Here is a 22,521-nt window from a genome sequence, read left to right as displayed (position 1 = left end):
ACAGTTAGGAAAATGATAATGAAGGTGATGAAAATTATAATGACAACAACAAAGACGATAGTGAAAGCGGTCGTGATAATGGTGAAGCCAAAGACGTAAGTGGTGGCGGTCGTGATAATGATGAAGTTGATGATAATAATGAAAGATGAATTTTAGCGGCATAATCATGTGAACAAAAAATAAAAACATATAATTATAAATTCTTTTATAACGCGGTAAAGAATTTGTAAAATAACATTGATGACTGACAACATTAAATGCGGGTTTGAATAAGCTAGCTCTTGTATAACATACTACATTTACGATTGATCACAGATAATTATGTGTTGCCGTTTTTGATGGTATGATTATCTTATCGATTCGTAGTAATGCATTATTGTCCATTCATTTAAAAGTATTCTTTTATATCATTTTAAAAATTATTTTTCATCTGATAAAAACACTATATATTCAGATTATTATCAAAAAGTTTATCAAATTGATATCAAAAAAATCTTCAAAATTAATCTAAGTTCCGAGAAGGGATACTCAAAAAAAAATTTAATCGTTACGCGTTTTGACCTTACAACTGTACAAATTGAAGAGAAAGAGAAAAAAGTCATTTAAAACACACATAACTTTTTATGAGGTAATACTTCACGAGGGTAACCTCGCCCTTTCCGTCTTTATTTTATATTTTTGATTTTTTGACCCGTATTTGAATATGAATGGTTGCTACTGCACGGAAATTAAGTTAAAATACAAAAAATTACAATAAATTGAAACAGTAGAGTAAAAAAGGAGATTTATTTTCTTGATAATTTATATTATATTGTAATAAATAAGTTCCAGTGATATTTCGTTATTGTATCAATTGTTAGCGTTCTCTAGTAGAGACTTTTTCAAAAACAAAGTTAGTTATGTATGACAATCATACTCTTAATACAGACGTCATTGGCTTGGATCTTACCATTGGCTTACCAATGAATATAAAACATCGGCCCTTCATGCATACTTCGGAAAAGAGGAACCGTACATAAAACACGAATAGTCCCTCGTGGCTGAAGTGTTGTACACAAGAATTGCAGACATTATTTAACCCTGCGTGATCGTAAGAAGCGATTAAATGTGTCAGAATAATTGGATCTATGCATCTCTAAGCTCCAGTAGGTGAGGTAGTTTTGACCCCTGGTGCTGCTTTGAAGTTTGTAACACCCGATATTAGCCAAAATACTGTTACTCGATGCTTTTAAAAAAGGAAAATATTTTGCTTTTTCCTAAAAACATTTGTGTTTTTTTAATTTAAAAACCCAAGGGAAAAATTTATTTCTTTGGGACACTTTTCCCTAAAAAGATTTTCTTTTTTTCAGATATTTTTTGTTAAACAAAACCTTTACCTATGTAACAGTACAAAATTGTCAGTCGCATGGTACATCTGAATTAGCAGTAAGAATAACACCCATTAGAAATTAAAATGATTACAAAAATAGGGGATAGTTAATAAATCTCTATCACTTTTTTCCAAAAAGGGTAGCACATGAAGACCGCTATTGTAAGGACACACAAGAGGCAGGCATTTGGCAGACGTGATTGGTCTACAATCATAAATGTTTCAAATATTGATAAAAACAACAGTAATGTACCATTTGGATATTTTTATACAACATTACCTAAAGAACGGAGACGTATAAAGTTATAAGTGATTTAGTATAAACATGTTTATGAATAATAATGTTTTGTTCTAGAACACTTTATTATCCGCTATGTAAATATATGTAATATCAGATATCTCACACTTGCCAACAACATCCATATATAATTCTTTCGCAGTATGTTGTTATGTCCCATACTAAATACTATCAACGTAATTATTTATTGCATTATAGACCTTTATTAAAGAATAATTTACTTAAAAATGCTTAATCTAGGTCCCAAAAAAATCTGTTGACATTTGTCAGAAAACAAAACTTATTCTAGTTGCAGGTATGACTCGCTAAATTATGTTTAGTAAGAAACTAAAAGGACAACGTTATCTTATTCAAATATATATATTTATATATATAGTTAGACGTCCAAAGTACAGAGATACATGATTATATGCGGCTAAAATAAATCGTGGTTTGAAACTAGATTAATCGGTCACGTGGAAATCAGTTCATCCAATAGATTTCTTTTGTTGAACGTCAGTCATAAAGTTCTAGATATCAAAGTTATATAAATGAGTGTGTCTGATTTGTCGAATCATTATTTAGATAGTTAGATATGCATTTTTGTTACCATGTCTTGGAAACAAACATTGGTGGAAAAATGCATAGTTATTAATGGTGCTCCAAGGTACTTAAACAAAAGTCAGCTTAGTGATATCATTCAAAACAAGGCTTCAACAACAAACATTTTATTACATCACTTTCAAGATGTGAACAATTTCGATCAGTGGGTTCTTTGGCTGGACTCAGCAGAAAGTAAGTTAAAGTTTTCTTATGAGTTAACAGTAAAAATCTCCCCCACGCATTCGTTGTCTTTTTTAAAATATCTAAATCTTGCAATCGAATACTAGTAGTAGATCAATTCAAACGTAAAGTGTCTATGTACAAATGTTTTTTATTAACAGTATTTCGGTGTTGAATCATATTTCTAGTTTTGCCATCATTTATATATCATATTTCTATTTTACTATCATTTTTATATTTCATAAATTCTCGTATGCCAAATATAAGAATTTAGAAATAAAACGCTTCTAATTACAATATTTTTCAAATGCATCATGACTCATAAATAAAGAGTGCTTACTTGCTTACGTAAGAAATCACAAAACCTGGCATCATCAGAACAACGTAATAAACAATCATTTTAAAATTCCAGGTTTCATTGTTTCAAATGCAATTTCTGAAATTAATCATGTGAATCTTTGGCATATTCATTTCTGTCTGAAAAGACTTTTAACCGACATGAGGCGTTTTCCTAAGTTTTTAGGTATATACTTATTCCCGATAAATCTTACAATTTGTTTTGTAAAAGTTGAAGATAGTTTTAATTTATTTTTAATACATTTATAAAAGGATTGTGTTCCAGCATGTAGGGTGTCCGAATTTTAGGTCGCTAACTTCAAATCACTTGCCTTCATCGCTGTGGGCTCGAACTTTGGGATTCTTTTATCCAGTTTGCTTTAGGAAAGTAGGTGGTTCTACTCAGATGCCCGTTTGTGCCTGGAGAGGACTCCGAGGTCTCCATCATGAAGTAAAGCTGGAAAGTCGCGATATGGCCTTTACTATGTTGTAGCGACATGAAACCTAGCCCCTCCCCTCCAAAAAAAAACAACAAAAAACAAGTGTTTCTGTATGTATTCACAAGAGTGAGATACAGGTAGCTTACCTTTTGATCATTTTGCGACATACAATTCAGTTATTTCAGTGTGATTAACGAAACACTCAAGATACAATAGTGAAAAACAAAATATTCCGATTATAAAAGTATTGAAACCCTTTTATTCAGATTAGACAATCGTGGTTTCGTAGCAAACCAAAAATACATCTCTTGTTTAAGTGACAATGGTTAACTCTTTTATACATGCATTGCAAGTAGAGCTGTCATCGATAGAGAAAATATCGATGTATCGTTGATATATTTTGCTGATCTATTATCGATACACATTTAAAAAAAAATTGATAATTTTGGATAAATTAATTAAATGTTTAAAAATTATGAAAATTCACCTAAAACATATAGAAGCAGTTATTTATGTCTTACAATATGCTTTTGTTATACAGTGGAAATATTTCATAGCAGTGGTGACAAAATATATTGTCAAAAAATATTGTCTAGAAAAAAAATCATGTAGTGTACAGAACATGTTTTTAACTGAAATCATTAAAACAGGTATGAACGTGAATGACAGATAAGTAATTATAAGTTATTATCGATATATCGGTGAATTGTTGATTTTAGTCATCTGATATCGATTTATCGTTGATATGCTTTGCACTGAATCAATGACAGCTCTAATTACAAGTTATTCGATCATATAACATTAAGAGGATATTTTTTCGTTTGAGTGAAATATGGAATATATTTTCACGAAAAATGATAAAATGCCACATATTTTCACGAGCCGGGATTGTGATTAAAAATATGTGTTTTTTTATCATGTTGAGTGAAAATATATACCATATTTTACGAAAAACGAAAAGTTAACATAACCTTTTTATTTAATTTCAATATCAAAGAAAAATGGTTACGAACTCCCTTGCTTGCTACGCAACTGCAATCATACAGCGCGCAGTAATAAAATTATTGTCTTGTTTGCATGCGATATTAAGCGTTACATGGTGACGTCACGTAAACAACTCTTTAAACGTCTGTACAGCTTTAATGACTGAATTAAAGATATTGGTGTTCGGATTAATTTTAATTTACAAAAGTTGTTTTGCATTTAACAAAATGGCGAAAGAAGTCCCTCAAAATAACTCCGCCAATTTTCATATTTAATTTTCATATTTATCTTTTACAAATATGAAATATATTTGAATGTTATAGCACCATATTTCATGGGCAAAATTAAATAATATTATATAATTTACTACTTTTTATTTTTCTTATTTCATAATAAATTTTGTTTTCCAGTAATGTTGCTTTTGCCACTTATTAATGTTGAAAGGACATTTCACCAAAATATTCAAAATATAATATTATCAATAGCAATAACTATCGTTAATCCTACTTGAAGTATTTCGCATGCATGTAACTTTAAATTACCTTCTGTTTGTGTCATCAAATTTCTGGATATATTTTTCTCAAACATATGGTGATTTCGTTCTTGTTGCTTACAGGCAAAAGAGTTTACTGAATAAGTTGGTTAAGTATAAGTAGATATGAACGGGACATGATAATAAGTAGCAAAGTTAGAAATAGAGTAAAGGCCGATTAAGAAAGGTTTAATTGTACCTAGTTTATATCTTTATTCTAGTTACATTCTTGATAAGGCCATCACCCTTTAAGTTGAAGAAATATGTCGTTAAGGTATATGTAGTTTCATTTTGAGTTGCCTGTCTCTCTATCAAACGAATGGGCTCCGCATCACTCAAGTACGTTTAGCAGTAACTTTTATATATCAAATAACAGGAAAATGTTTCAGTATCTAACTAAAGTTGGTTGTCAATAATCTTGTACTTCTACGAAATTTGCAATTTTCAGGGTCAGGTACTTTTATCGGCTCATTTTATCACTCAAACGGTTTCAATTGTTAAGTCAAGTTAACTAGATAGCTGATATGAAATGAAATGTTGTCTAAATATAGCAGTTTCATTTTCTGTTCCATTTAAATTGTGTTCGTCCTAAAATGTTACACGTATCGTTTTCTTGTATAAATGGTATTTTGAAACAAAGTTCCAAAGTAATGAAAAATTTAATAACATCTTTATAGGCAATAGAAAATAAATAACTAGATTCTCATCAAAATTTTGGAAATAATTGGGCGAGTTGGTTGATTTTATTTTTATAATCCATTTTCAGTCTGGAATTTCATACTAAGAGGTCACTATTTGTAAATTTGTTCTATTATATACTATTCAGATGCTAATATTATGTGACTGTAAAATATATAGATTCAGATTGAGAATAGAAGCAACATGATAATATCTTGATTGTTATGATCTGTTTTAATTAAACTTCCATATAATGACATCAAGCAAATTGATGTTTGGACAAAAAGAACCAATATATTCATGTATTGTTACGTAAAAGATATCTTGTTTTACTATCAGCAAAGATAAGTGTAATATCTTTCAATATCAATTCAATAAGTACCCTATTTCTGATAATATTGAGTTGAACAATGAACATAATAATTATATATTTATATTATATTGAAAGAGTGTATATCCATACAAATAGCGGAAAAAAGTAAAATAAATGAAGAGAAATATATATATGTTCTAAATTTTATAAAAGAGCGAAATAAAGATGTACTATGCAAATGGCAATCAATATTACTTTTTCTGGAGTTAAGTCTCTTAAAGATTAATTAATCAACAAATGAAGCTACACAGAAAGAAAATTCTATTTATATATCACATGGCAAAATAATAACGTCTAACCTATTGAAAATTTGGCAAAGAAAGTACAGAAATTACCTATTGCATTAAAAATTTATTTGGCATTTTACATTTTGTATTAAAAATCTATCTTATTTTCACTTTTTTGCCATGAGTAGATATTATAAAGAGAGCAGCACGCTGACCGCGGAATTCGAAATTATTTTTTTCAGCACACTTTGGTTTAAATATGGTCCAGGTGACTTATTTCAGGCCCTGATATTTCAAGTATAATATTGTAACAACCTGGGCGAATGTCAAAATAACCACATTTCATAGTGTGGCTTTCATTGAAGAAACAAAACAAAATATAGACCATAGAAATAATCAGGGTCCTTACTAGGATTTTCAAAATCCTGAGACTTCCTAGCCAGAAAAAGTGGGAGGCCCAAACCATGTTGGATATCTTTATCAGTCTTTGCTGCATTTTTATAATTGATGAATATTCACTTTACTGTAAAGAAGTGCTTGAAATTGTGTCAAAGATAATTTCATAAACCTTGTATCATCAGACCATTCTGCTGTTTTCTTCCCGATTAAGACCAAACACAACTCCCTTAAGAAAATATCCATTGTACAAATATACTTGCAAATTTCTCATTCTAAAGTACGTAAGTAATTTTAATCAATAATCTATATTCAATGTGTTATTGGACACATTTTAACAAAACTAAGCTTACTTTTGGTGACCTCTTTTTCATTATAAAAATAGGCGTCGCGTAATAAGTGACACATGGAAAATGAAAAAAATGTCTTTTTCCTGCATAACCATTCACAATTCTAGATGTTGATTTTGATTTTACCAGATTAATCATTTAATGATTATTTTTAGATTGTTATTCATTTTTTTTAAAAGCATTGGAAAACAAAATTTCCAATTTGCAAATTAAGGCTAATTTTACTCATGTTGTTTATCTGCTGTCTATTTATCTTGTCTAAAATTGGTCTTATGTTGGTCAATATCGTTTAAGTTATTTAACAAATTTCGTTTTAACTATCAAAACAGGTTATCTTTAGCTCTTTGATTTTAATTTGGACCCGAGGATTGACGGTAAGTAATTTTTTCTCGGACCACATGATCCGAATTTTATTCAGCCAGGACCGAGACCGACGGACTTTCCACCGCACAGATGATGAGCATACACTTATATACTTTCAGTACTCGGCATTTGGTAATCAAATGTTAAGTTCTAGCTATATTTTTTTTTTCTGCGGAGCACTTTTTGGCGGGCGGGTATGAGAATCTGGGAATGTTACGGGTCTAGTTTGACTTGGTTGTTCTTAGGCTTTAGTGATAAGTTCAAACTGAAATGGTGTATTCGCCGTGTATTTACAAGTATAAACAGTTGTACGTTTGAAAAAAACTCCATTATGAGCATAACTATTTGCGAAGCTCGACAATTAAATTTTTTATGCAAAAAAACTTAACAAGTTGCTCTTCTATATAGAAAATAATGGGGTATACATATATTATTTTGTATTGAAATGGAGTTTGTCCGAGTACAAGTGAACATGTACATGTCTCACATAAATATTTATCAGCACATTTCAACGATCAGTTTTCAAACTGATTACAAGGTTCAAGTGTTCTATATCTAGATTTAGATTTGTTAGCATTTATCCTAATCATAATTGATTCGAGCATATCTATGTAAAAATATGCATGTAAATTTACATTTGAATTTATAAAATTCTATCAAGATAAAACGTGTTCTGCTGTTATGTACACATACATGAATTTATCGCTCCTGATTATTATCATCATTGTACTACTTACTGTAAATATCAAACATCTATACTGTAGTTCATGAACATTATTTCACCAGTTAGGTATAATACATTGGTATTTCGTTCTTTAAAAAATGTTTGAGTCATTTAAAGCGTTCTTTATAAGATTTTAAACAAGCGATTATAACAACATTTATACAATATGTGATCGAAATCTGTTGTGTTTCAAAATTTCAATACGAGACAATTACAAGAAGGGGGATTTCGAAAAAAAGAAATAATCACGTTCTCACGTGTATATATAACGTAGGAATGTTTTAGTTATTACGTACATTTGCACTCGCTTAAACGTGTGCATGTTATACCGAACACATGCGGACATGTTAACTATGCATACATACTTATAAGTGTCACGTGCACACGTTTGCACATTCATGTGTGATTGCTTAGTCGTGCACACGTAAAATCTTATATGTAATAAACGCGTGCGCATGGATTCTTATTTGTGCGCAAGTTAGAATCAGCGTTTCAGATGCCTGATGCTGTCGACATTTAGTACGTTCTTACTTTTGAGGAGCTTTTTCCACCAGTTGTCACGAAACTAAGTCAGGATGTTTGTTGTAGCAATTGCTCAGGGTTGTTCGGATATGGGCCATCTTTGATTAAAAAACTAAGTCACATGACTAAAAAAATAAGATAGACGTCTTGCCAAAAGTCTAAAGGCTGTTGTTTCTATTCAAATATGCTTAAGTTCAATGTTAAACATGATTTATGCACGGTGAAAAAATAGGTCTCAATATACATTCGCCTTTATTTAGATATAGATATGAGTGTTGCTCAAGTTTATGTATGGTTCATTTAGGTCACAAAACCCAAATATGACAAAAAAAATTATAAAAACATCAAAGTAAATTGCCAGCCAAAATACCCTAGAAATTTTCAGAAAAAGTGTTTTATGATGATTTCCATTTATTGATATCAACTGAATGAATATCGCCTTTCTTTGTTGATCTTTGTTCTCATGTCATATTGAGTCTTTTATGTAGGTTAACATTTGCACTAATTCAGATAGGGATATGAGTGTTGCGATATAAGTTTGCGATATCAGTTTATGATAAAGCCATTATGTTTGCGTCCAAAGTTAACGCCTTAAATAATCAATGAGTCGTATAAGGGTTATTATGGTTATTATTTGTTTTGACTAAAATCCTAAAGATAAAAATGATTAATGCTATTTCTTTTCAAAATTATCGTTCATATATTTTGTTGGTTTTGTAAGAATATGCTTGGAGAATTAAACAAGGATCTTGTAAATTGAACACTTCTCTATCTTAATCCTTAAAGTGACAAAACGGTTTATTGCAAGCATATATTTAATCAATATTATTTTTGGTTAGTTCAACCGACATGGTGATTGCAATAATATTAATTTCAAGCAACTAGAACTAGTGCTGGTAAAGGAAAATCCAAAGTACCTTATTCGTCCATTTCATCAGTATCAAAGTAGAACCAACAACCTGTAGGCTAGACGGATAGTCTTTTAAAAAGTACTTTGGCACAAACCATGCCATTTGAAGGACTAACTGGAGCACAAGGAACTACTGCACCAAAGCATTGTGCTGGATTGGTCAATGATAGATGTCGTATTATATTGAAATATGTGTCCTGTGTAAAACAAGTATTAGGTATTAAAAGTAACGACGTCTACAAACTGATTTGTAAAATAAGCTCAGTATGCATATTTATTACATAAAAGCTCAATGAATATCACCTTTCCTTGTTGATCTTTTTTCTCATCCCATATTGAATCGGCCGTATGTTAAGTTTCTCTTCCATTGCTTCGCGCCTACAGGCGCGTAGCTATATGTGTTTATTTTTTTGTCCATGGACCCGATTTTTACCAATTAATCCCTTTGATTTACAGCTAAAAATATAAATCGGAATCAAGAACTCCTTCCGATTTCTATTATGTACAGTCATATATTGGTTTCCCCTTCGGTGATTCGCATCATGTCATTTTAATGAATGAGAACGGGATGAAACGCCTCAGCCGCTTGGAAGGCAGTATAAAAGACAATACAAAAAATAAACTTAAATTCGGTTATTGATTTCTATCATTTGTATCTTCTACAGGAAATTTCTTATTATTGTGTAGTATACAGTGGGTTTTGTAAGTATTTTATTGAAGCATGTAAATAACATACTGGAGAATTTTGCAGGAAATAAAATGCAAACATATTCAACAATAAATTGACCATTTAAAAATTTACAGAGGCCATTTTTACGAGTTGTTATATCATAGTATTTTCATTTTGAAAGGTTCTTTCCGGTACATTATAGCTCCTATATTTGTAAGGACCCTGATCGCACGTCTGACAGTTTTAACGTAAATATTTAAACCGACCCTGATTTCCCGTAATTTTTCTGTAGGAAGTTTATTCTATTTTGTTTGACGGCATTAAACGTTTAAAACGTGTTTGACGGTTTTATGGTTGTTTGAGTGGAATGTTGATTTGCCAAATACTGTGACATTTTAACGAAAGAAATTTTCGTCTTCAGTTTGAACATGAGGGTTTATACGAATGTGTACATAGATGATTGTGACGCAATTCAACAAAATAGTAGATAGATCGCCCAATAAATCAATTAACAATAGCTCTTTGTATATCACCAATGTCCAGTAGCTTATATCTTTGACTCGCACGAACATGATGTTAGTGCACTGTTAGTGAATTTCCTCATATCTGTCTGAACTTCAGGAAACAGTCGTCAATTATATTGATAAATAATGTTTCACCATATGACGTGTTCAACAAACAAAATTTCTTAAAATTTGGTCTTTTGAAAAAAAATTCCCATTTTTTCATTCTAGAGTGTATTCTACCTGGGACATGAATATAACTACATGTACTGTATTTTTTAAATCCTAGGTATTAATAGAAACGCTTGTTTAATTTGACATGAACAAAATGCATGTAATACAATCTATTACTATATTATTCCCTATTGTTACTATTTGTATACTTGTTACAATTATAATAACAAAAAACAGACTTTGTTCATTTTGACTACTGTTTTGTATGTTCCAATATATACAATTCTGGTAAAATCCGATAAACCATTGAAAACTTTATAAGAATATTTAGTCATCAGATGTCTACTTGTTCATCTTTGCTATATTTTTTGCCCTTTGATGTTTTGCATCAATGCTTTTCTTGTTACATTTGCCGCTAAACAACGATATCTTGAAAAGTAAAGTCGATGAAAGTTTTGTTCTTGCTTATATGGATTTTTATATTTCTTACCATGATAAGTTGAAGATATTTGTAGAAATGAGTAGAATTATAGGTGAAAAAGAAAATGTACATGCTTTGATATTTTTAGCACCTAATATTACTGACTACAGTAGTGACACGAACAGAACAATGTTGCACATTACATTTACAAGTCTTGTTAGTCTTGTTGTATTCAATGAAATTACATGCACTTTCCTTCCCAGTTGGGCATCAGTAAACGCATATTTATTTTTTAATTTAATAACTTGCCCCTCTCTCCTTGACAGTGCATACGATAAGTATAATTATACAAAAAACGATTTCCAAAACATCTGGAATAATGTACAATAAAACTTAGTCTAAATAGAATATGACCTGTGCGTAGGAATAATTTGGTAACGTATCTGTAATGAGCGCATTTTTTGCGCGGAGCTTCTCAATTTCAGCATTGCAGCAACATATGTACTTGTTTTGCTATATTTTCTGATTTCAGCGTGTGTTAAGACATGTAAGAAAACACACTATATGTATACGGACTACAAAATAAACTTTACATAAAAATTATCCAATGTTAAACACACAAAGAATTTTTGTGAAGTAATGGTTTTTGTCAATGAACATCAGAAATAATGGAAAAAGTTTGACCAAGAAATTTTGCATCCCAGGTCTACCATACAACAATATGTAGTAAAAGGTTTGCAGGAAAAAAGAATGTAGCAATTCTAAACTCACCTTATGTTGCTACAAGATGGAAAAAATATCTGAGATTTCTATACTGGAATCCTATATTGTGTATGAGATTTACTATTTCATCTGTTCACTATTTTTCAAATATATATTTATCTTACAAAGTTGACTATCTCTAAGTACATATCAAAAAATGTTGACAAGAATTATTTTACAAAGACCGTCATAACAACTCAACAACTAAAGTTCTGTTTTCATACATAAAATATTAAAACATTTCCATTGAAGGCGTTAACTACCTTTGTGATGAAATTCAAGAAGAACAATTTACTTCCGATGATGAAAGCTATACAGTTACTTTCCTCAGATGTGACGAGTCTAACATACCCGAAGCTTGGCTGGTGAGTGAGGTAACGTAATGTTCTGTTTAATACATAAACTATATATAAGTTTATTAATTAAAAAATAAATAGATAAGATAAATAGTGTCATTTTGTCATCAGAGTGTCTTCATCAGACCAGCAATTTCGCTGATATTGTTTGAAGATGAAAATATTTAAGAACATGCGTTAATTGATATGTAACATTATATGGTAAAACTAGATGAGTGGTAGTCGACTTTAAAACATGGAGCTTCAATAAAAAATTTGATTGTATTCTTACTAGGAGCTTGCCGGCAGTAGCAAAGAGTTTGGTGACCATCATGATAAAGGTATGAAATGTTTGATAACTGTTCAGTGAAACAAAACTTACTCTTTGTACTCGTTTTCTCCCTTTTATTTTTATTAAGAATAAAAGAGTCATTTGAATTTCTTTTTCTACTTAATTGACATTTAATTAACAATAAGCATTTCTATTTAAGTTTTGGATGATTTAATTCGTGTATTGTATTTTGATTTGTTTTTATAAAGGTAATAATCATAATGAGGTTGTACAAAATTATCTGTAATGAACGAAATGTGTCTAGTATTGGTAAAGGTTAACACAATCATATCAACCTTATATCAACTTCATATCAACTTTATTTCAATGTTCAAGGTTCTTTTCTTCGTTCACACACAATCGAAAGCACATTTGGGAAAGAATCACAACATCAACAGAAACAAACACCAATTGTAAAAACAAAATTATCAAATCTGCCAGAAGATACTGATACCGAGTTTCTAGAACTGTTTTTGGAGCAAGAACTAGGAAATGGCATTGACATATTATCAATAGAGTTATGTAAAAATGGAACTGAAGCAATTATAGAATTCGAAAATAAAAACGGTATGCAACAATATATTTGTTCTTAATCAATGTTTAACTTAGTAAGTAAAAGATGTCTGCTATTCTGTGTTGAATGAACTTCTTCAATGCATACAAAATTTGAACAGGTATGAGCCAAATATCTAATGTGATAAAATTATGAAGTAGCGAGCATACGTCTGTGGCAATACATTCTTTAAGATGGGGCTTTTATAAAGAAAAATACACCATTACAACTATATTAATGTACATGTAGTAATTATTTTTTTCAGTGCATGATGTATTAATGAAAAGACAACCTTTAGACGTGGAAGGTCAGAAAGTATTTGTAGAACTGATAAAGTCACAACCATTAATACAGGGTGACCCTAGATCAATAGAAGTATCCTCAGACAAAGGCGTTATTACTGAAAGAACTGCACGAACTATTCGCATGTATTTTAGCAATAATGGACGTTCCGATGGGGGCAAAATAGTTGAATTCAAATTTGAAGAAACCACAGAAATCATTCTTATAACATTCGAATCTGCAGAAGGTAAATTGCATTAAAAAACTACATTATTGAATTGAGTTTTATTTGCTATGCATAATGTTATAAATCTTCAAAGTACTCCCAATAGCACATGATAATACATTGGTAAATACTATTTATTTTTAGTTGCAAAAGCTGTATCTGAGCGAAAAGATCATAGATACAGAGATGCAATACTGAATGTAGTTTTGATAGATGAAGACTTGCTGAAGAAAAGAGCATACGAAGACTCTAAAAGTATGAAATCAAAAGCAGTACGGATCACAAATCTACCCCATGAAATCGACAAAGATACTCTCGAAGTGGTGTTTGAGGATGTTGAAACATTTGGAGAGAATATTAGTGTTGTAGATGTTCAACTAGATCCTGAAAGTAGTAGTGCTATCATAGAATTTTCAGAAACCGATGGTTAACTTCTATTTTTTCTTTTATTGTTATAATAAGCATTTTATAATCATTGTTCTTTTAATAAATCAGTTTTGTTCTAATGAATGTTTTACCTGAGGCCAAGGCGAATTGTCCCTTGACGAATCAAATGCAGTTGTCGATCGCCAAATTTTTTTATATATTCTATTTTAAATTGTAAAAGTAAATTTTGAAGCCATGACAATATTCAGCTACGCGGAAATTTGAGTTGTGCAGTGATTCATCTACTAGTGGTAGTATTTAAAAAATCATGCATATCAACAAGACAAATCAAAAGTTTAAAAACTACCATTTGGCTAAAACTATGCTCAAAATTATATTATACACGTAATAAAAATGACAACAAAGATGAAGAAGGTTAAGCCCTCAACATGACCTAAAAGCTATGGTGAAACTTAAATAGATATAATTATATGATTAAGTTTTTATTACATTATATAGGTTTTATAAATTGTAAATTTCTATGTTCTTCATTGACTGTTTTCAGTCGTTGAAAGAATTCTTCAGAAGAAGACTGTCGATGTTGAGGGACATACAGTAAATATTGAAGCTTTTAAAGAAGTCAATCGAGAAGAACCTTGTACTGTTGAAGTAACAGGACCAGCAGATTGCCTGACAGAGAATAACATAAGAGCACTGAAAATGTATTTCAATAACAAGAAACGATCAGGGGGAGAAGATGTTATAAATTGCTGCTTTCGAAAACCTGGCTTAGTTGAAGTAACATTTGAAGATAGCAAAGGTAATAAAAGGAAAAAACAATATAAAACAGATCAACAAAATCAATTTTTTGATGACACGTCGAACATTTGATTAATCTGTTAATTAATTTTAATTGACACGAACTTATTTAAAATAGATATGTAATGAAAGATATTTTGATTTATTTACAGTTGCAAAACGTGTTGTAGAATGGGATAGCCACCGGTTTAAAACATCAAATATTCATGTGAATGTAAAGGAAAATAAATCTGATGTTCCAGACAAGTCTAATAAGTTACTTTTCTCGGGTGTTGATGAAGCAATTAAAGACGTTCTTGTCCTTTACATAGAAGATATGTTTGAAAACGTACACGTTAAAGCTGAAATTCCTGGTGATGATGAATCAAAAGTTATACTAGAATTTGATGACTCAGAAGGTATTGTTTCTTCTTTTGGTATCTACATGACGGTTCAAATAAAGTTGTGAAAGACATTGTGTTAAGATATTTTGATCTAGTGTGTTTGGCAAATATAGTATTATTAGTCATACAATCTTTGCATATTTCACGAAAACAAATCCGCGTGTCCAGCCATTAGCTGACGCCAAACAATCACAGTTTCGGATTTTAAATTAAATAATATCTGCCAGTAAACTTTATCAGTTATTGACAATACGTCTGAAGGCAATAGTAAAAGTGACTTACCGTGAGCCAACAGTCGCATTCTCTTATGGATTTTCAGAGTTTTATTAATGTTGATGTTAACAAAAAAGAGCTCAAATATATCTAATCTCTGAATGTCTTTATTGAGAATTGTATTTAAAAGATACATATGTAAGTAAAATATAATAATAGAAGAATCCATATTTAGAAATAGTAGAAGATGTTGTCAGGTCATGAGGAATCGTAAGGATTCTTTTGGTAAAATGAAGAAATACTGTTGGATTATTATGATATGGTATAATTAAGATGGTGGTTGTATAAGATACTTTTTTGAATAATGTTTTTTATAAGAAAGGTGCTAAACTTATTTTGAACAGAAATAAAACGTCAACACAATCTTACAACAGTCTCATTTATTATAGAATATACTAAATATGAGACTAAGAACCGACAATGCTTTTGTCATGATTGTGATGTCTTGTTCACCGTTTCCTTGGCAAGTTTGAGTCATTTGTCCTTCAGAGTATTTTTTACACGCATGGCTTTAAGCTCCTTCTAAAATCTTCTTTAGCTCAAAAGTCCTTAAATCTATACACTCAACTTTGGCATAAATTTCATAACTTTCCTTTTGAAAATCAAGTTAAATCACATGCCTTTTTATAGGCTATAATACGACTGATAAAGAACCAAATACAACGAATAACATGTGCATGTACTAAAAAGTGCACGAATTTCTTCCTGTTTCCTCTTCTTTTCAAAATAAGTTGGTCACCTCTTGTAAACTTATATAAGAGAAATATTATTCGGTAAAATATGTATTGGGTACAGAAATGAGTCGGGGGTTTTGTGCTTTTGTGATATAATTGGTTATTTGTCAATCCCATTCAGATTAATTGATACAATGTGCGACACTGATGGGTAAATCATTTTCAATTATTTTATTTTCATCTTAATCAACGTAGGCAACATACTAATTCATTTGACGTGATTTCAATAGTAAAATAATAAACACAATAGAAGTGCGTACTACACAAAAAGAAAACGTAAAAAAAAGTTAAATGGGCTGTACACATTGAATATTTTACAAGCTTAAAATTATATAAATTGTAGGCGCCAAAATCGTTTTGCAAAAACAACCATTATGTATCGACGGGCATGACGTCGGCGTTTCGCTGTATACAGATGAACCAGAAAAACAATGTACGATACAAGTTCAAGGTCTTCCAAATATTGATAAGAATATTGATGCTTTGAGAATGTATTTTAAAAACACCAATCGGTCTGGAGGAGGAACTATCGTTGATTGTGATTGCAACATAGAGAGAAATATTGCATTCATTACTTTTGAAACGGAGGAAGGTAATTTACACTGTTATATTTAGATAATTGAAGGAGTCATTTTTGGTTAATTGACAAAAATGTAGTCAGACACTAATAATATAGAGGGATATGAAACTCTAAAAAAACACATTTTAACGTCATTACTCATTATTCCTTGCGCCTTTATTGGTCATTGAAGTTGGTGGACATTTGCATCTTGTTTTATGTAACCAAATGATATTACATTTTCATCCATTACCGATAATAATTTACATCTGCCCGCACTTTATGCTTTCTTATATTGTTGCAACTACTTTTTCGCTACTTCTTACGATTCCCGTAACAAATGCAAAATAACACGGAGGTACATATCGGAGAAAATAGTATGTCAAACACGTCAGAAAATAAAGAGATACAGAGGGATAAGGTCTTGAAAAATCTCATGAAAATATCAACTTGCGGGAAACTTATTTACTGATATAGGTTTTAAGAGAAAAACGTCATAGCTGCCTCTCCTTTTGAATAAAGCTCTATGATATATAGTACCAGTTACATAAAGATAACTATTTACAGTCAACTATCGTTATCTCGACATCGCTTTTCTCGATATTTCGTTATCTCGATTAAATTCTGAATTTATGTATATTGAAAATATTTCTTTATCTCGATATTTTTATTTCGATTTTTTCAGTATCTCGATTTGATATTTCAGCCCCAACAGTTATTTTCACACTATAATCCATTGTTTATCTCGACAAATAATTATTCGTCTGCCCCCTCCCGCAGAGGTGTGAAAAACACCAAGCGGACGGTTATCGCTCAAAGCGCGTGTCATAATAATTGATGATGATATGTTTGTAACAAGTCAGGGTGTTTTGAAATAATTGTTAATTAGCGTGTTGATTGACTTATGTCGAAAATGAGTGAATTTGATCGAAAAATCGGTAAATTAAATAAACGTGCTAACTATTAAAAAGTTTTGTGCTTTTATAAATGTGCTATTACTCTCACAAAAAGATTGCTATTAAATGTTTTCATGTAATTTATATGTGTTATTATATTGCAATGTAAAAATACAAAATAAATAAAGTTAGAGTGGTGTATTACTGAGTAAACCTCACTATGTGTCAATCACATAGCACCTAAATGCTGTATTTCCGCTGGTAAACATCCGCTAAATTATGTAACGAACTGTTAATTTTTATTATAAGGATTGACACAAGATAATGAAACATCGTACTTATTTGATTAATAAGGTATGCGCATGTCTTCTGTAAAAATTAGTTTTTGACAGGTTCAAACCCTCATACGTTTATCTCGACATTTCGTTATCTCGATATTTTTTTGACGGTCCCGAAGACTTCGAGATAACGACAGTCGACTGTATAATAATCATAATTGAATTGATCCTCTTTCAGTCGCTCATTCGGTTGTAAATCGTCCAAACCATGAGTTAAAGGGTACAATGTTAGAGGTGACGCTATGTAACCTAACAGAAGCTTTACAGACAAATCACGTCAATGAAAATGAAAGCACCAGAAAGATACTCATAAAACAATTACCCGAATCAGTTGACAAAGAATTTTTGGAATTGTTTTTTGAGGATTTCGGGGATTCTCATGACATGTTGGTTGAGAACGTTGAAATAGGCGTTAACAAATCTACAGCTATAGTTGAATTTCATGACGAAGCAGGTAAGTACGTAAATATTTCAATGCTATGATAAAAAATTGTATACTTATTTCTACATTTGCTTTTTATAAAGTTAATGCCATAGTCTGAATGATGCTACTTAATTAAACTTTGGCGCTAAGGTATTCTTTGACAGCTCATACAATACATATTTTGAACAGAAACAAATATGGACTAATATTTCAAATTATGTGAACCACGATGGAATAATGATAAGCTGACTGTCCAGACACTTCCATGCTCTTTTCTGTATGTGTTGTCGGGTTATGTACATTATGTTGTCGCTATGTAATTTTGTAATGTATTTCACCTTTTTCGCTCCCCACCTTTAACTTGTTTCCCATTTACGCTCCATAATTGCCATACAATACAGTTTTACTGACTCTTTATTTGGCTTTAACTTATCTCAGTCTTTGATGTTCGCCCGCCATTACTTCCTGATGTTTCATGATGTTACGGGGCTGCATTTCGTGAATGCTCTTCATTCAGATTTTTAGTCTCTTATTTTCAGTTTTATTTTGTAGCCGTGGACTTTGTTATGAAACAGACTCCTTTGAAGATGAAAGAAAACATTGTTATTATTGAACGCTACAGAGAAGAAGAAAAAGACCTTTCTTCAATAGAAGTTCATGGTATCACCGACATGGAACGAAACCTTGAAAAAGTGTTACTTTATTTCAAAAACAAAAGGCGTTCAAATGGCGGGAATATTGTAAGCCATCACGTTGATGCAGTGAAAAATATAGTTTCCATAACATTTGAAAGTGGAGAAGGTTTGTATATGTTATATATGTACATGTTCTTTGGTAAGAATATTTTGTCTAAATAAGTACTATGCAATGTCTGCAAATTCCAAAAAAAGTGTAAACTCTAAAGAAATTAGATTGTTAAAAATATTTTTTGCTTGTACTTCAAGATTTAAAGAATAATTTATAAATCAACCTATCTCGTTATCACTAAGATTATGAATAAAATTGTGATATAATACTAAAACTTGATATTATAGTCGCAGAAAGAGTTGTTTCTCGTGACCATAGTCAACAAGGGTATGAAGTAATACTAAAAACAGACCAAGCTAATGATGAAGAATGTCCGTTGCAAACTATCGATACTGTGAAAGTAAGAGGCGTTGACAAAACAGTATCATTAGAAACGCTTACATACTACTTCGAAAGTAAGAGACATTCTGGAGGTGGGCCTATTATTTCTATTCGCCGGAGTGACGAAGATGAAAATGTTGTATTCATTTCTTTTGAAGATCCAAAAGGTGATATATTTGAAAAAAAAGATTTTTATTCATAATCTATGAATCTATGATTATTCAACCAGTGTATTAACGACTACAATACTATCTTTCCCATAACTTATATAATGTTTATAATTCGGTGTGTTCATAATGGCCTTGTTATTGGGCTGAATACTTGCATATTAGCCTGAAAACACTTAATTATTGACACTTTTATTAATTAATACACATAATGTAAAAATGTTACTAGTAAGTACCTTGTTAATAAAAAAATAACTAATGTGAATTTCCGTTGTTGTGGGATATTGCAAAGGAGATTCTTGTTTTAAAAATGTCTCGGAAACCTACCTTGCTGCATTTCAAAATGGCGACTTTTTCAATGAAAAAAAAGCAGATTCATAATGGCCGAGCTGGAGAGCCGAACAAAATTCTCCAATCTCATAATAGCCGTTTTTTCTCATAAAGGCCGTACTTTTTGCATAATGGTCTCGTTTTATGATCATAATTCGTGGTGAATTTCATTTAAGTCTTGCATTTGAAGTTAAAACGTGCCTAATATTGAAAAGTTATTTAAAAATTCTATATACTCGTAAAATGTGTTTTTCGTAATGATTATGTTTACACTGGTTTTGTAACGCGACTTGATCTTTCAAATGTCTCCTATATATTTTTATACACCAACATACATTTAAAGTAATTAGTATTGTTATGGCGCATGATTCTGAACATTTTATAAACATGCATGTTTATTCTCAAACGCAAGGAAATATCAAGCCTATGCTTGTATGCTTTTAAAAAAGAAAACTGATGACAAAACATGTCGTACCATATTGAATGTAGAAGCAATTTTTTAATAGACTAGGTGTAATAATACACTCGAAAGACCTTTCTGTTTCATAAGGGAATAATGTTAATTATGTTAAGCGTGTCTAAATTATATATATATATATAAATCAAGTTGAGATCATTTCATAACAGTAAACATTTACGGTAAACACCTTTTATCAATAATTATCATCATACATATAAATACATTGAATTCATATAAATACATAAGCCGTTCGGCTGTTTCTTTAATATATTGTTGTGTTTTTTTTCTGCTATGATCGAAATCTTTTAATAAATATGTTGCTTCCTATCCTGAGCAGAAGGATTTTTAGATTGTAAATTAAAGTATGTGATCAACACTAAGAATCTCATTGGCCATTCTAAATATGTATAATAATATTATAGATCTTTCTAAAACCTATATACGTCCAAATTATTATCTAATCTTAAGGAGTATCGGAAATGAACTTTTTAGTTAAATATGTTAAATATTTGAGATCTGTCAACGTCTTTAATTTTCATTAGATCTCTAATAATAGCTTATTCCGTATTATAATGTATCAAGATATAAATACATTAAGTAGATTGTGTTCATTTTGATGATATATCATAAAATAATTGATGTGTTAAATTTAAATAAATTTCCAAATTTTGACATTTTTGCATAGTTATTGAACATATATCAATGTGCACTTGAATTCATAGTGTAAGGTACTAACACATTCAAGGAATGTAATTTAATAATTCGCCCTATATCGGCTCGCCCACTAAATGGAAGATTGGCCCCACTTTAGTGATGATTGCTCTACTTAATATATTGATAAAAAACATATAGTACCAAACAAAATATGAATTAAGATGCAAAGGGAAAACATTGTACTTTGTTCATAGTTAATTTTTACAAAGAAGTCATGTATGTATATATGTATGACACTAACGCTGCCTTGTCTTATATTGGAATGAATATATTTCACACTACACAGACGCGAGTTATGTTGCGGGAAAACAGCATACAGTGCAAAATTGTACGGTTCGTGTAAGTCTTTATCAACCTCCACCGTGTTACGATGACAAGATTCTTATAAAAGGGCTTAATAGTACTAAAGATGCCCTGTTCCTGTTTCTCGAAGCGGCGGCAAATGTACAACCAGTAAGAATTGATTGGCATGAAGAGGACGAGAGTACCGTGCTTGTGACATTAAAAGAAAAAACAAGTATTCCTTTATCTCATTTAAGCATGACTTTACTATGTCGATCAACCTTTGTACTGTTTTTATTAAGTTCCAAAAAACATGCTTTCTATCATAAAATTCATGGTGGCAATATGTCAAATTCTTTTTTTTTGCTATATTAATGAATCCTTCTGATGCTTTAATAAGTTAAAATAAACATTGTTTCCATTTAAAATCAGATTATTAAATTAAAAAAGAGTACTGTGTAAAACTTGATTTTGAGGGAATCATATAAACATTTTGATCACAAGATTGTATTTTGCTTTTGAAAGATTTTGAGAAACTTGAAAAAGCATGCAATGAAAGAAGGTTAGAGGGGGCATGGCTAAAAGTATCAAAGGTCCAGGTATCACAATGTATTCTCGTATCAAATCTGGCACCTACAATAACAAAGGACACATTGCAATACTACTTTGAAAACAAAAGGAAATCTGGAGGTGGAGACGTAGAAAAAATTGTTATGAATGAAGACGATGATGAACGGACTTGTATGATCTTTTTTGAAGATTATAAAGGTATGTTCTAGTGGTTATATTCACAATTATAACTTTGACGATGTTAAGTAGAAATGAAAGAGAATAGATCTATTATTGAAGACCCCTTTTACCATAAATAATTATGTTTATAGTATTTAGTATCATCTAAGAAAACAAACCACACAATTATTATGTTTGGATGTTGTTGATAAGCGTAAACCAAATGATGCGATATTACATAGTATTATATGGAAGATAATAAAAAATTGTTCAATTAAGGTAGTACAACTATCTCCACTTTGAAGAATATTCAAATAGGCTAGAATCACTGTAAAGTGTATTGAAACTGAAGGGTGTGGGTTCAAACCCTAGAAGGGGTAACTTTTCCCCTTCTTTTT

The 22,521-nt window shown here is 30.7% G+C and overlaps 1 protein-coding gene across 1 annotated transcript; it reads left to right on the top strand.

Moving 5' to 3' along the window:
* The first annotated feature begins 2,257 nt into the window (after positions 1 to 2,257).
* On the top strand, positions 2,258 to 22,173 carry LOC132724121 (uncharacterized). The gene is made up of 14 exons (XM_060708934.1): positions 2,258 to 2,441; positions 12,047 to 12,159; positions 12,425 to 12,470; positions 12,797 to 13,027; positions 13,279 to 13,542; positions 13,666 to 13,947; positions 14,453 to 14,707; positions 14,859 to 15,104; positions 16,440 to 16,688; positions 18,068 to 18,343; positions 18,866 to 19,114; positions 19,348 to 19,608; positions 21,399 to 21,629; positions 21,920 to 22,173. Exons 1-14 carry the CDS (start codon positions 2,258 to 2,260, stop codon positions 22,171 to 22,173), a joined length of 3,141 nt encoding a protein of 1,046 aa, XP_060564917.1.
* Positions 22,174 to 22,521: the final 348 nt, after the last annotated feature.

This window comes from Ruditapes philippinarum, unplaced genomic scaffold, assembly GCF_026571515.1.
Source record: "Ruditapes philippinarum isolate M1 unplaced genomic scaffold, ASM2657151v2 ctg1222_1_1_1_1, whole genome shotgun sequence".
Classification (NCBI taxonomy): Eukaryota; Metazoa; Mollusca; class Bivalvia; order Venerida; family Veneridae; genus Ruditapes; species Ruditapes philippinarum.
The sequence above is the reverse complement of the archived record's forward strand: the minus strand, read 5'-3'. Positions and strand labels throughout refer to the sequence as shown.

What these genes read in the sequence shown, in the direction of transcription:
- LOC132724121 (XM_060708934.1), top strand. Translation starts at nt 2,258, where the DNA reads ATGTCTTGGAAACAAACATTGGTGGAAAAATGCATAGTTATTAATGGT. An exon ending in AGAATTTTCAGAAACCGATG is followed by an intron (nt 13,948 to 14,452) that starts GTTAACTTCTAT and finishes GACTGTTTTCAG; the next exon opens with TCGTTGAAAGAATTCTTCAG. An exon ending in AGAATTTGATGACTCAGAAG is followed by an intron (nt 15,105 to 16,439) that starts GTATTGTTTCTT and finishes TATAAATTGTAG; the next exon opens with GCGCCAAAATCGTTTTGCAA.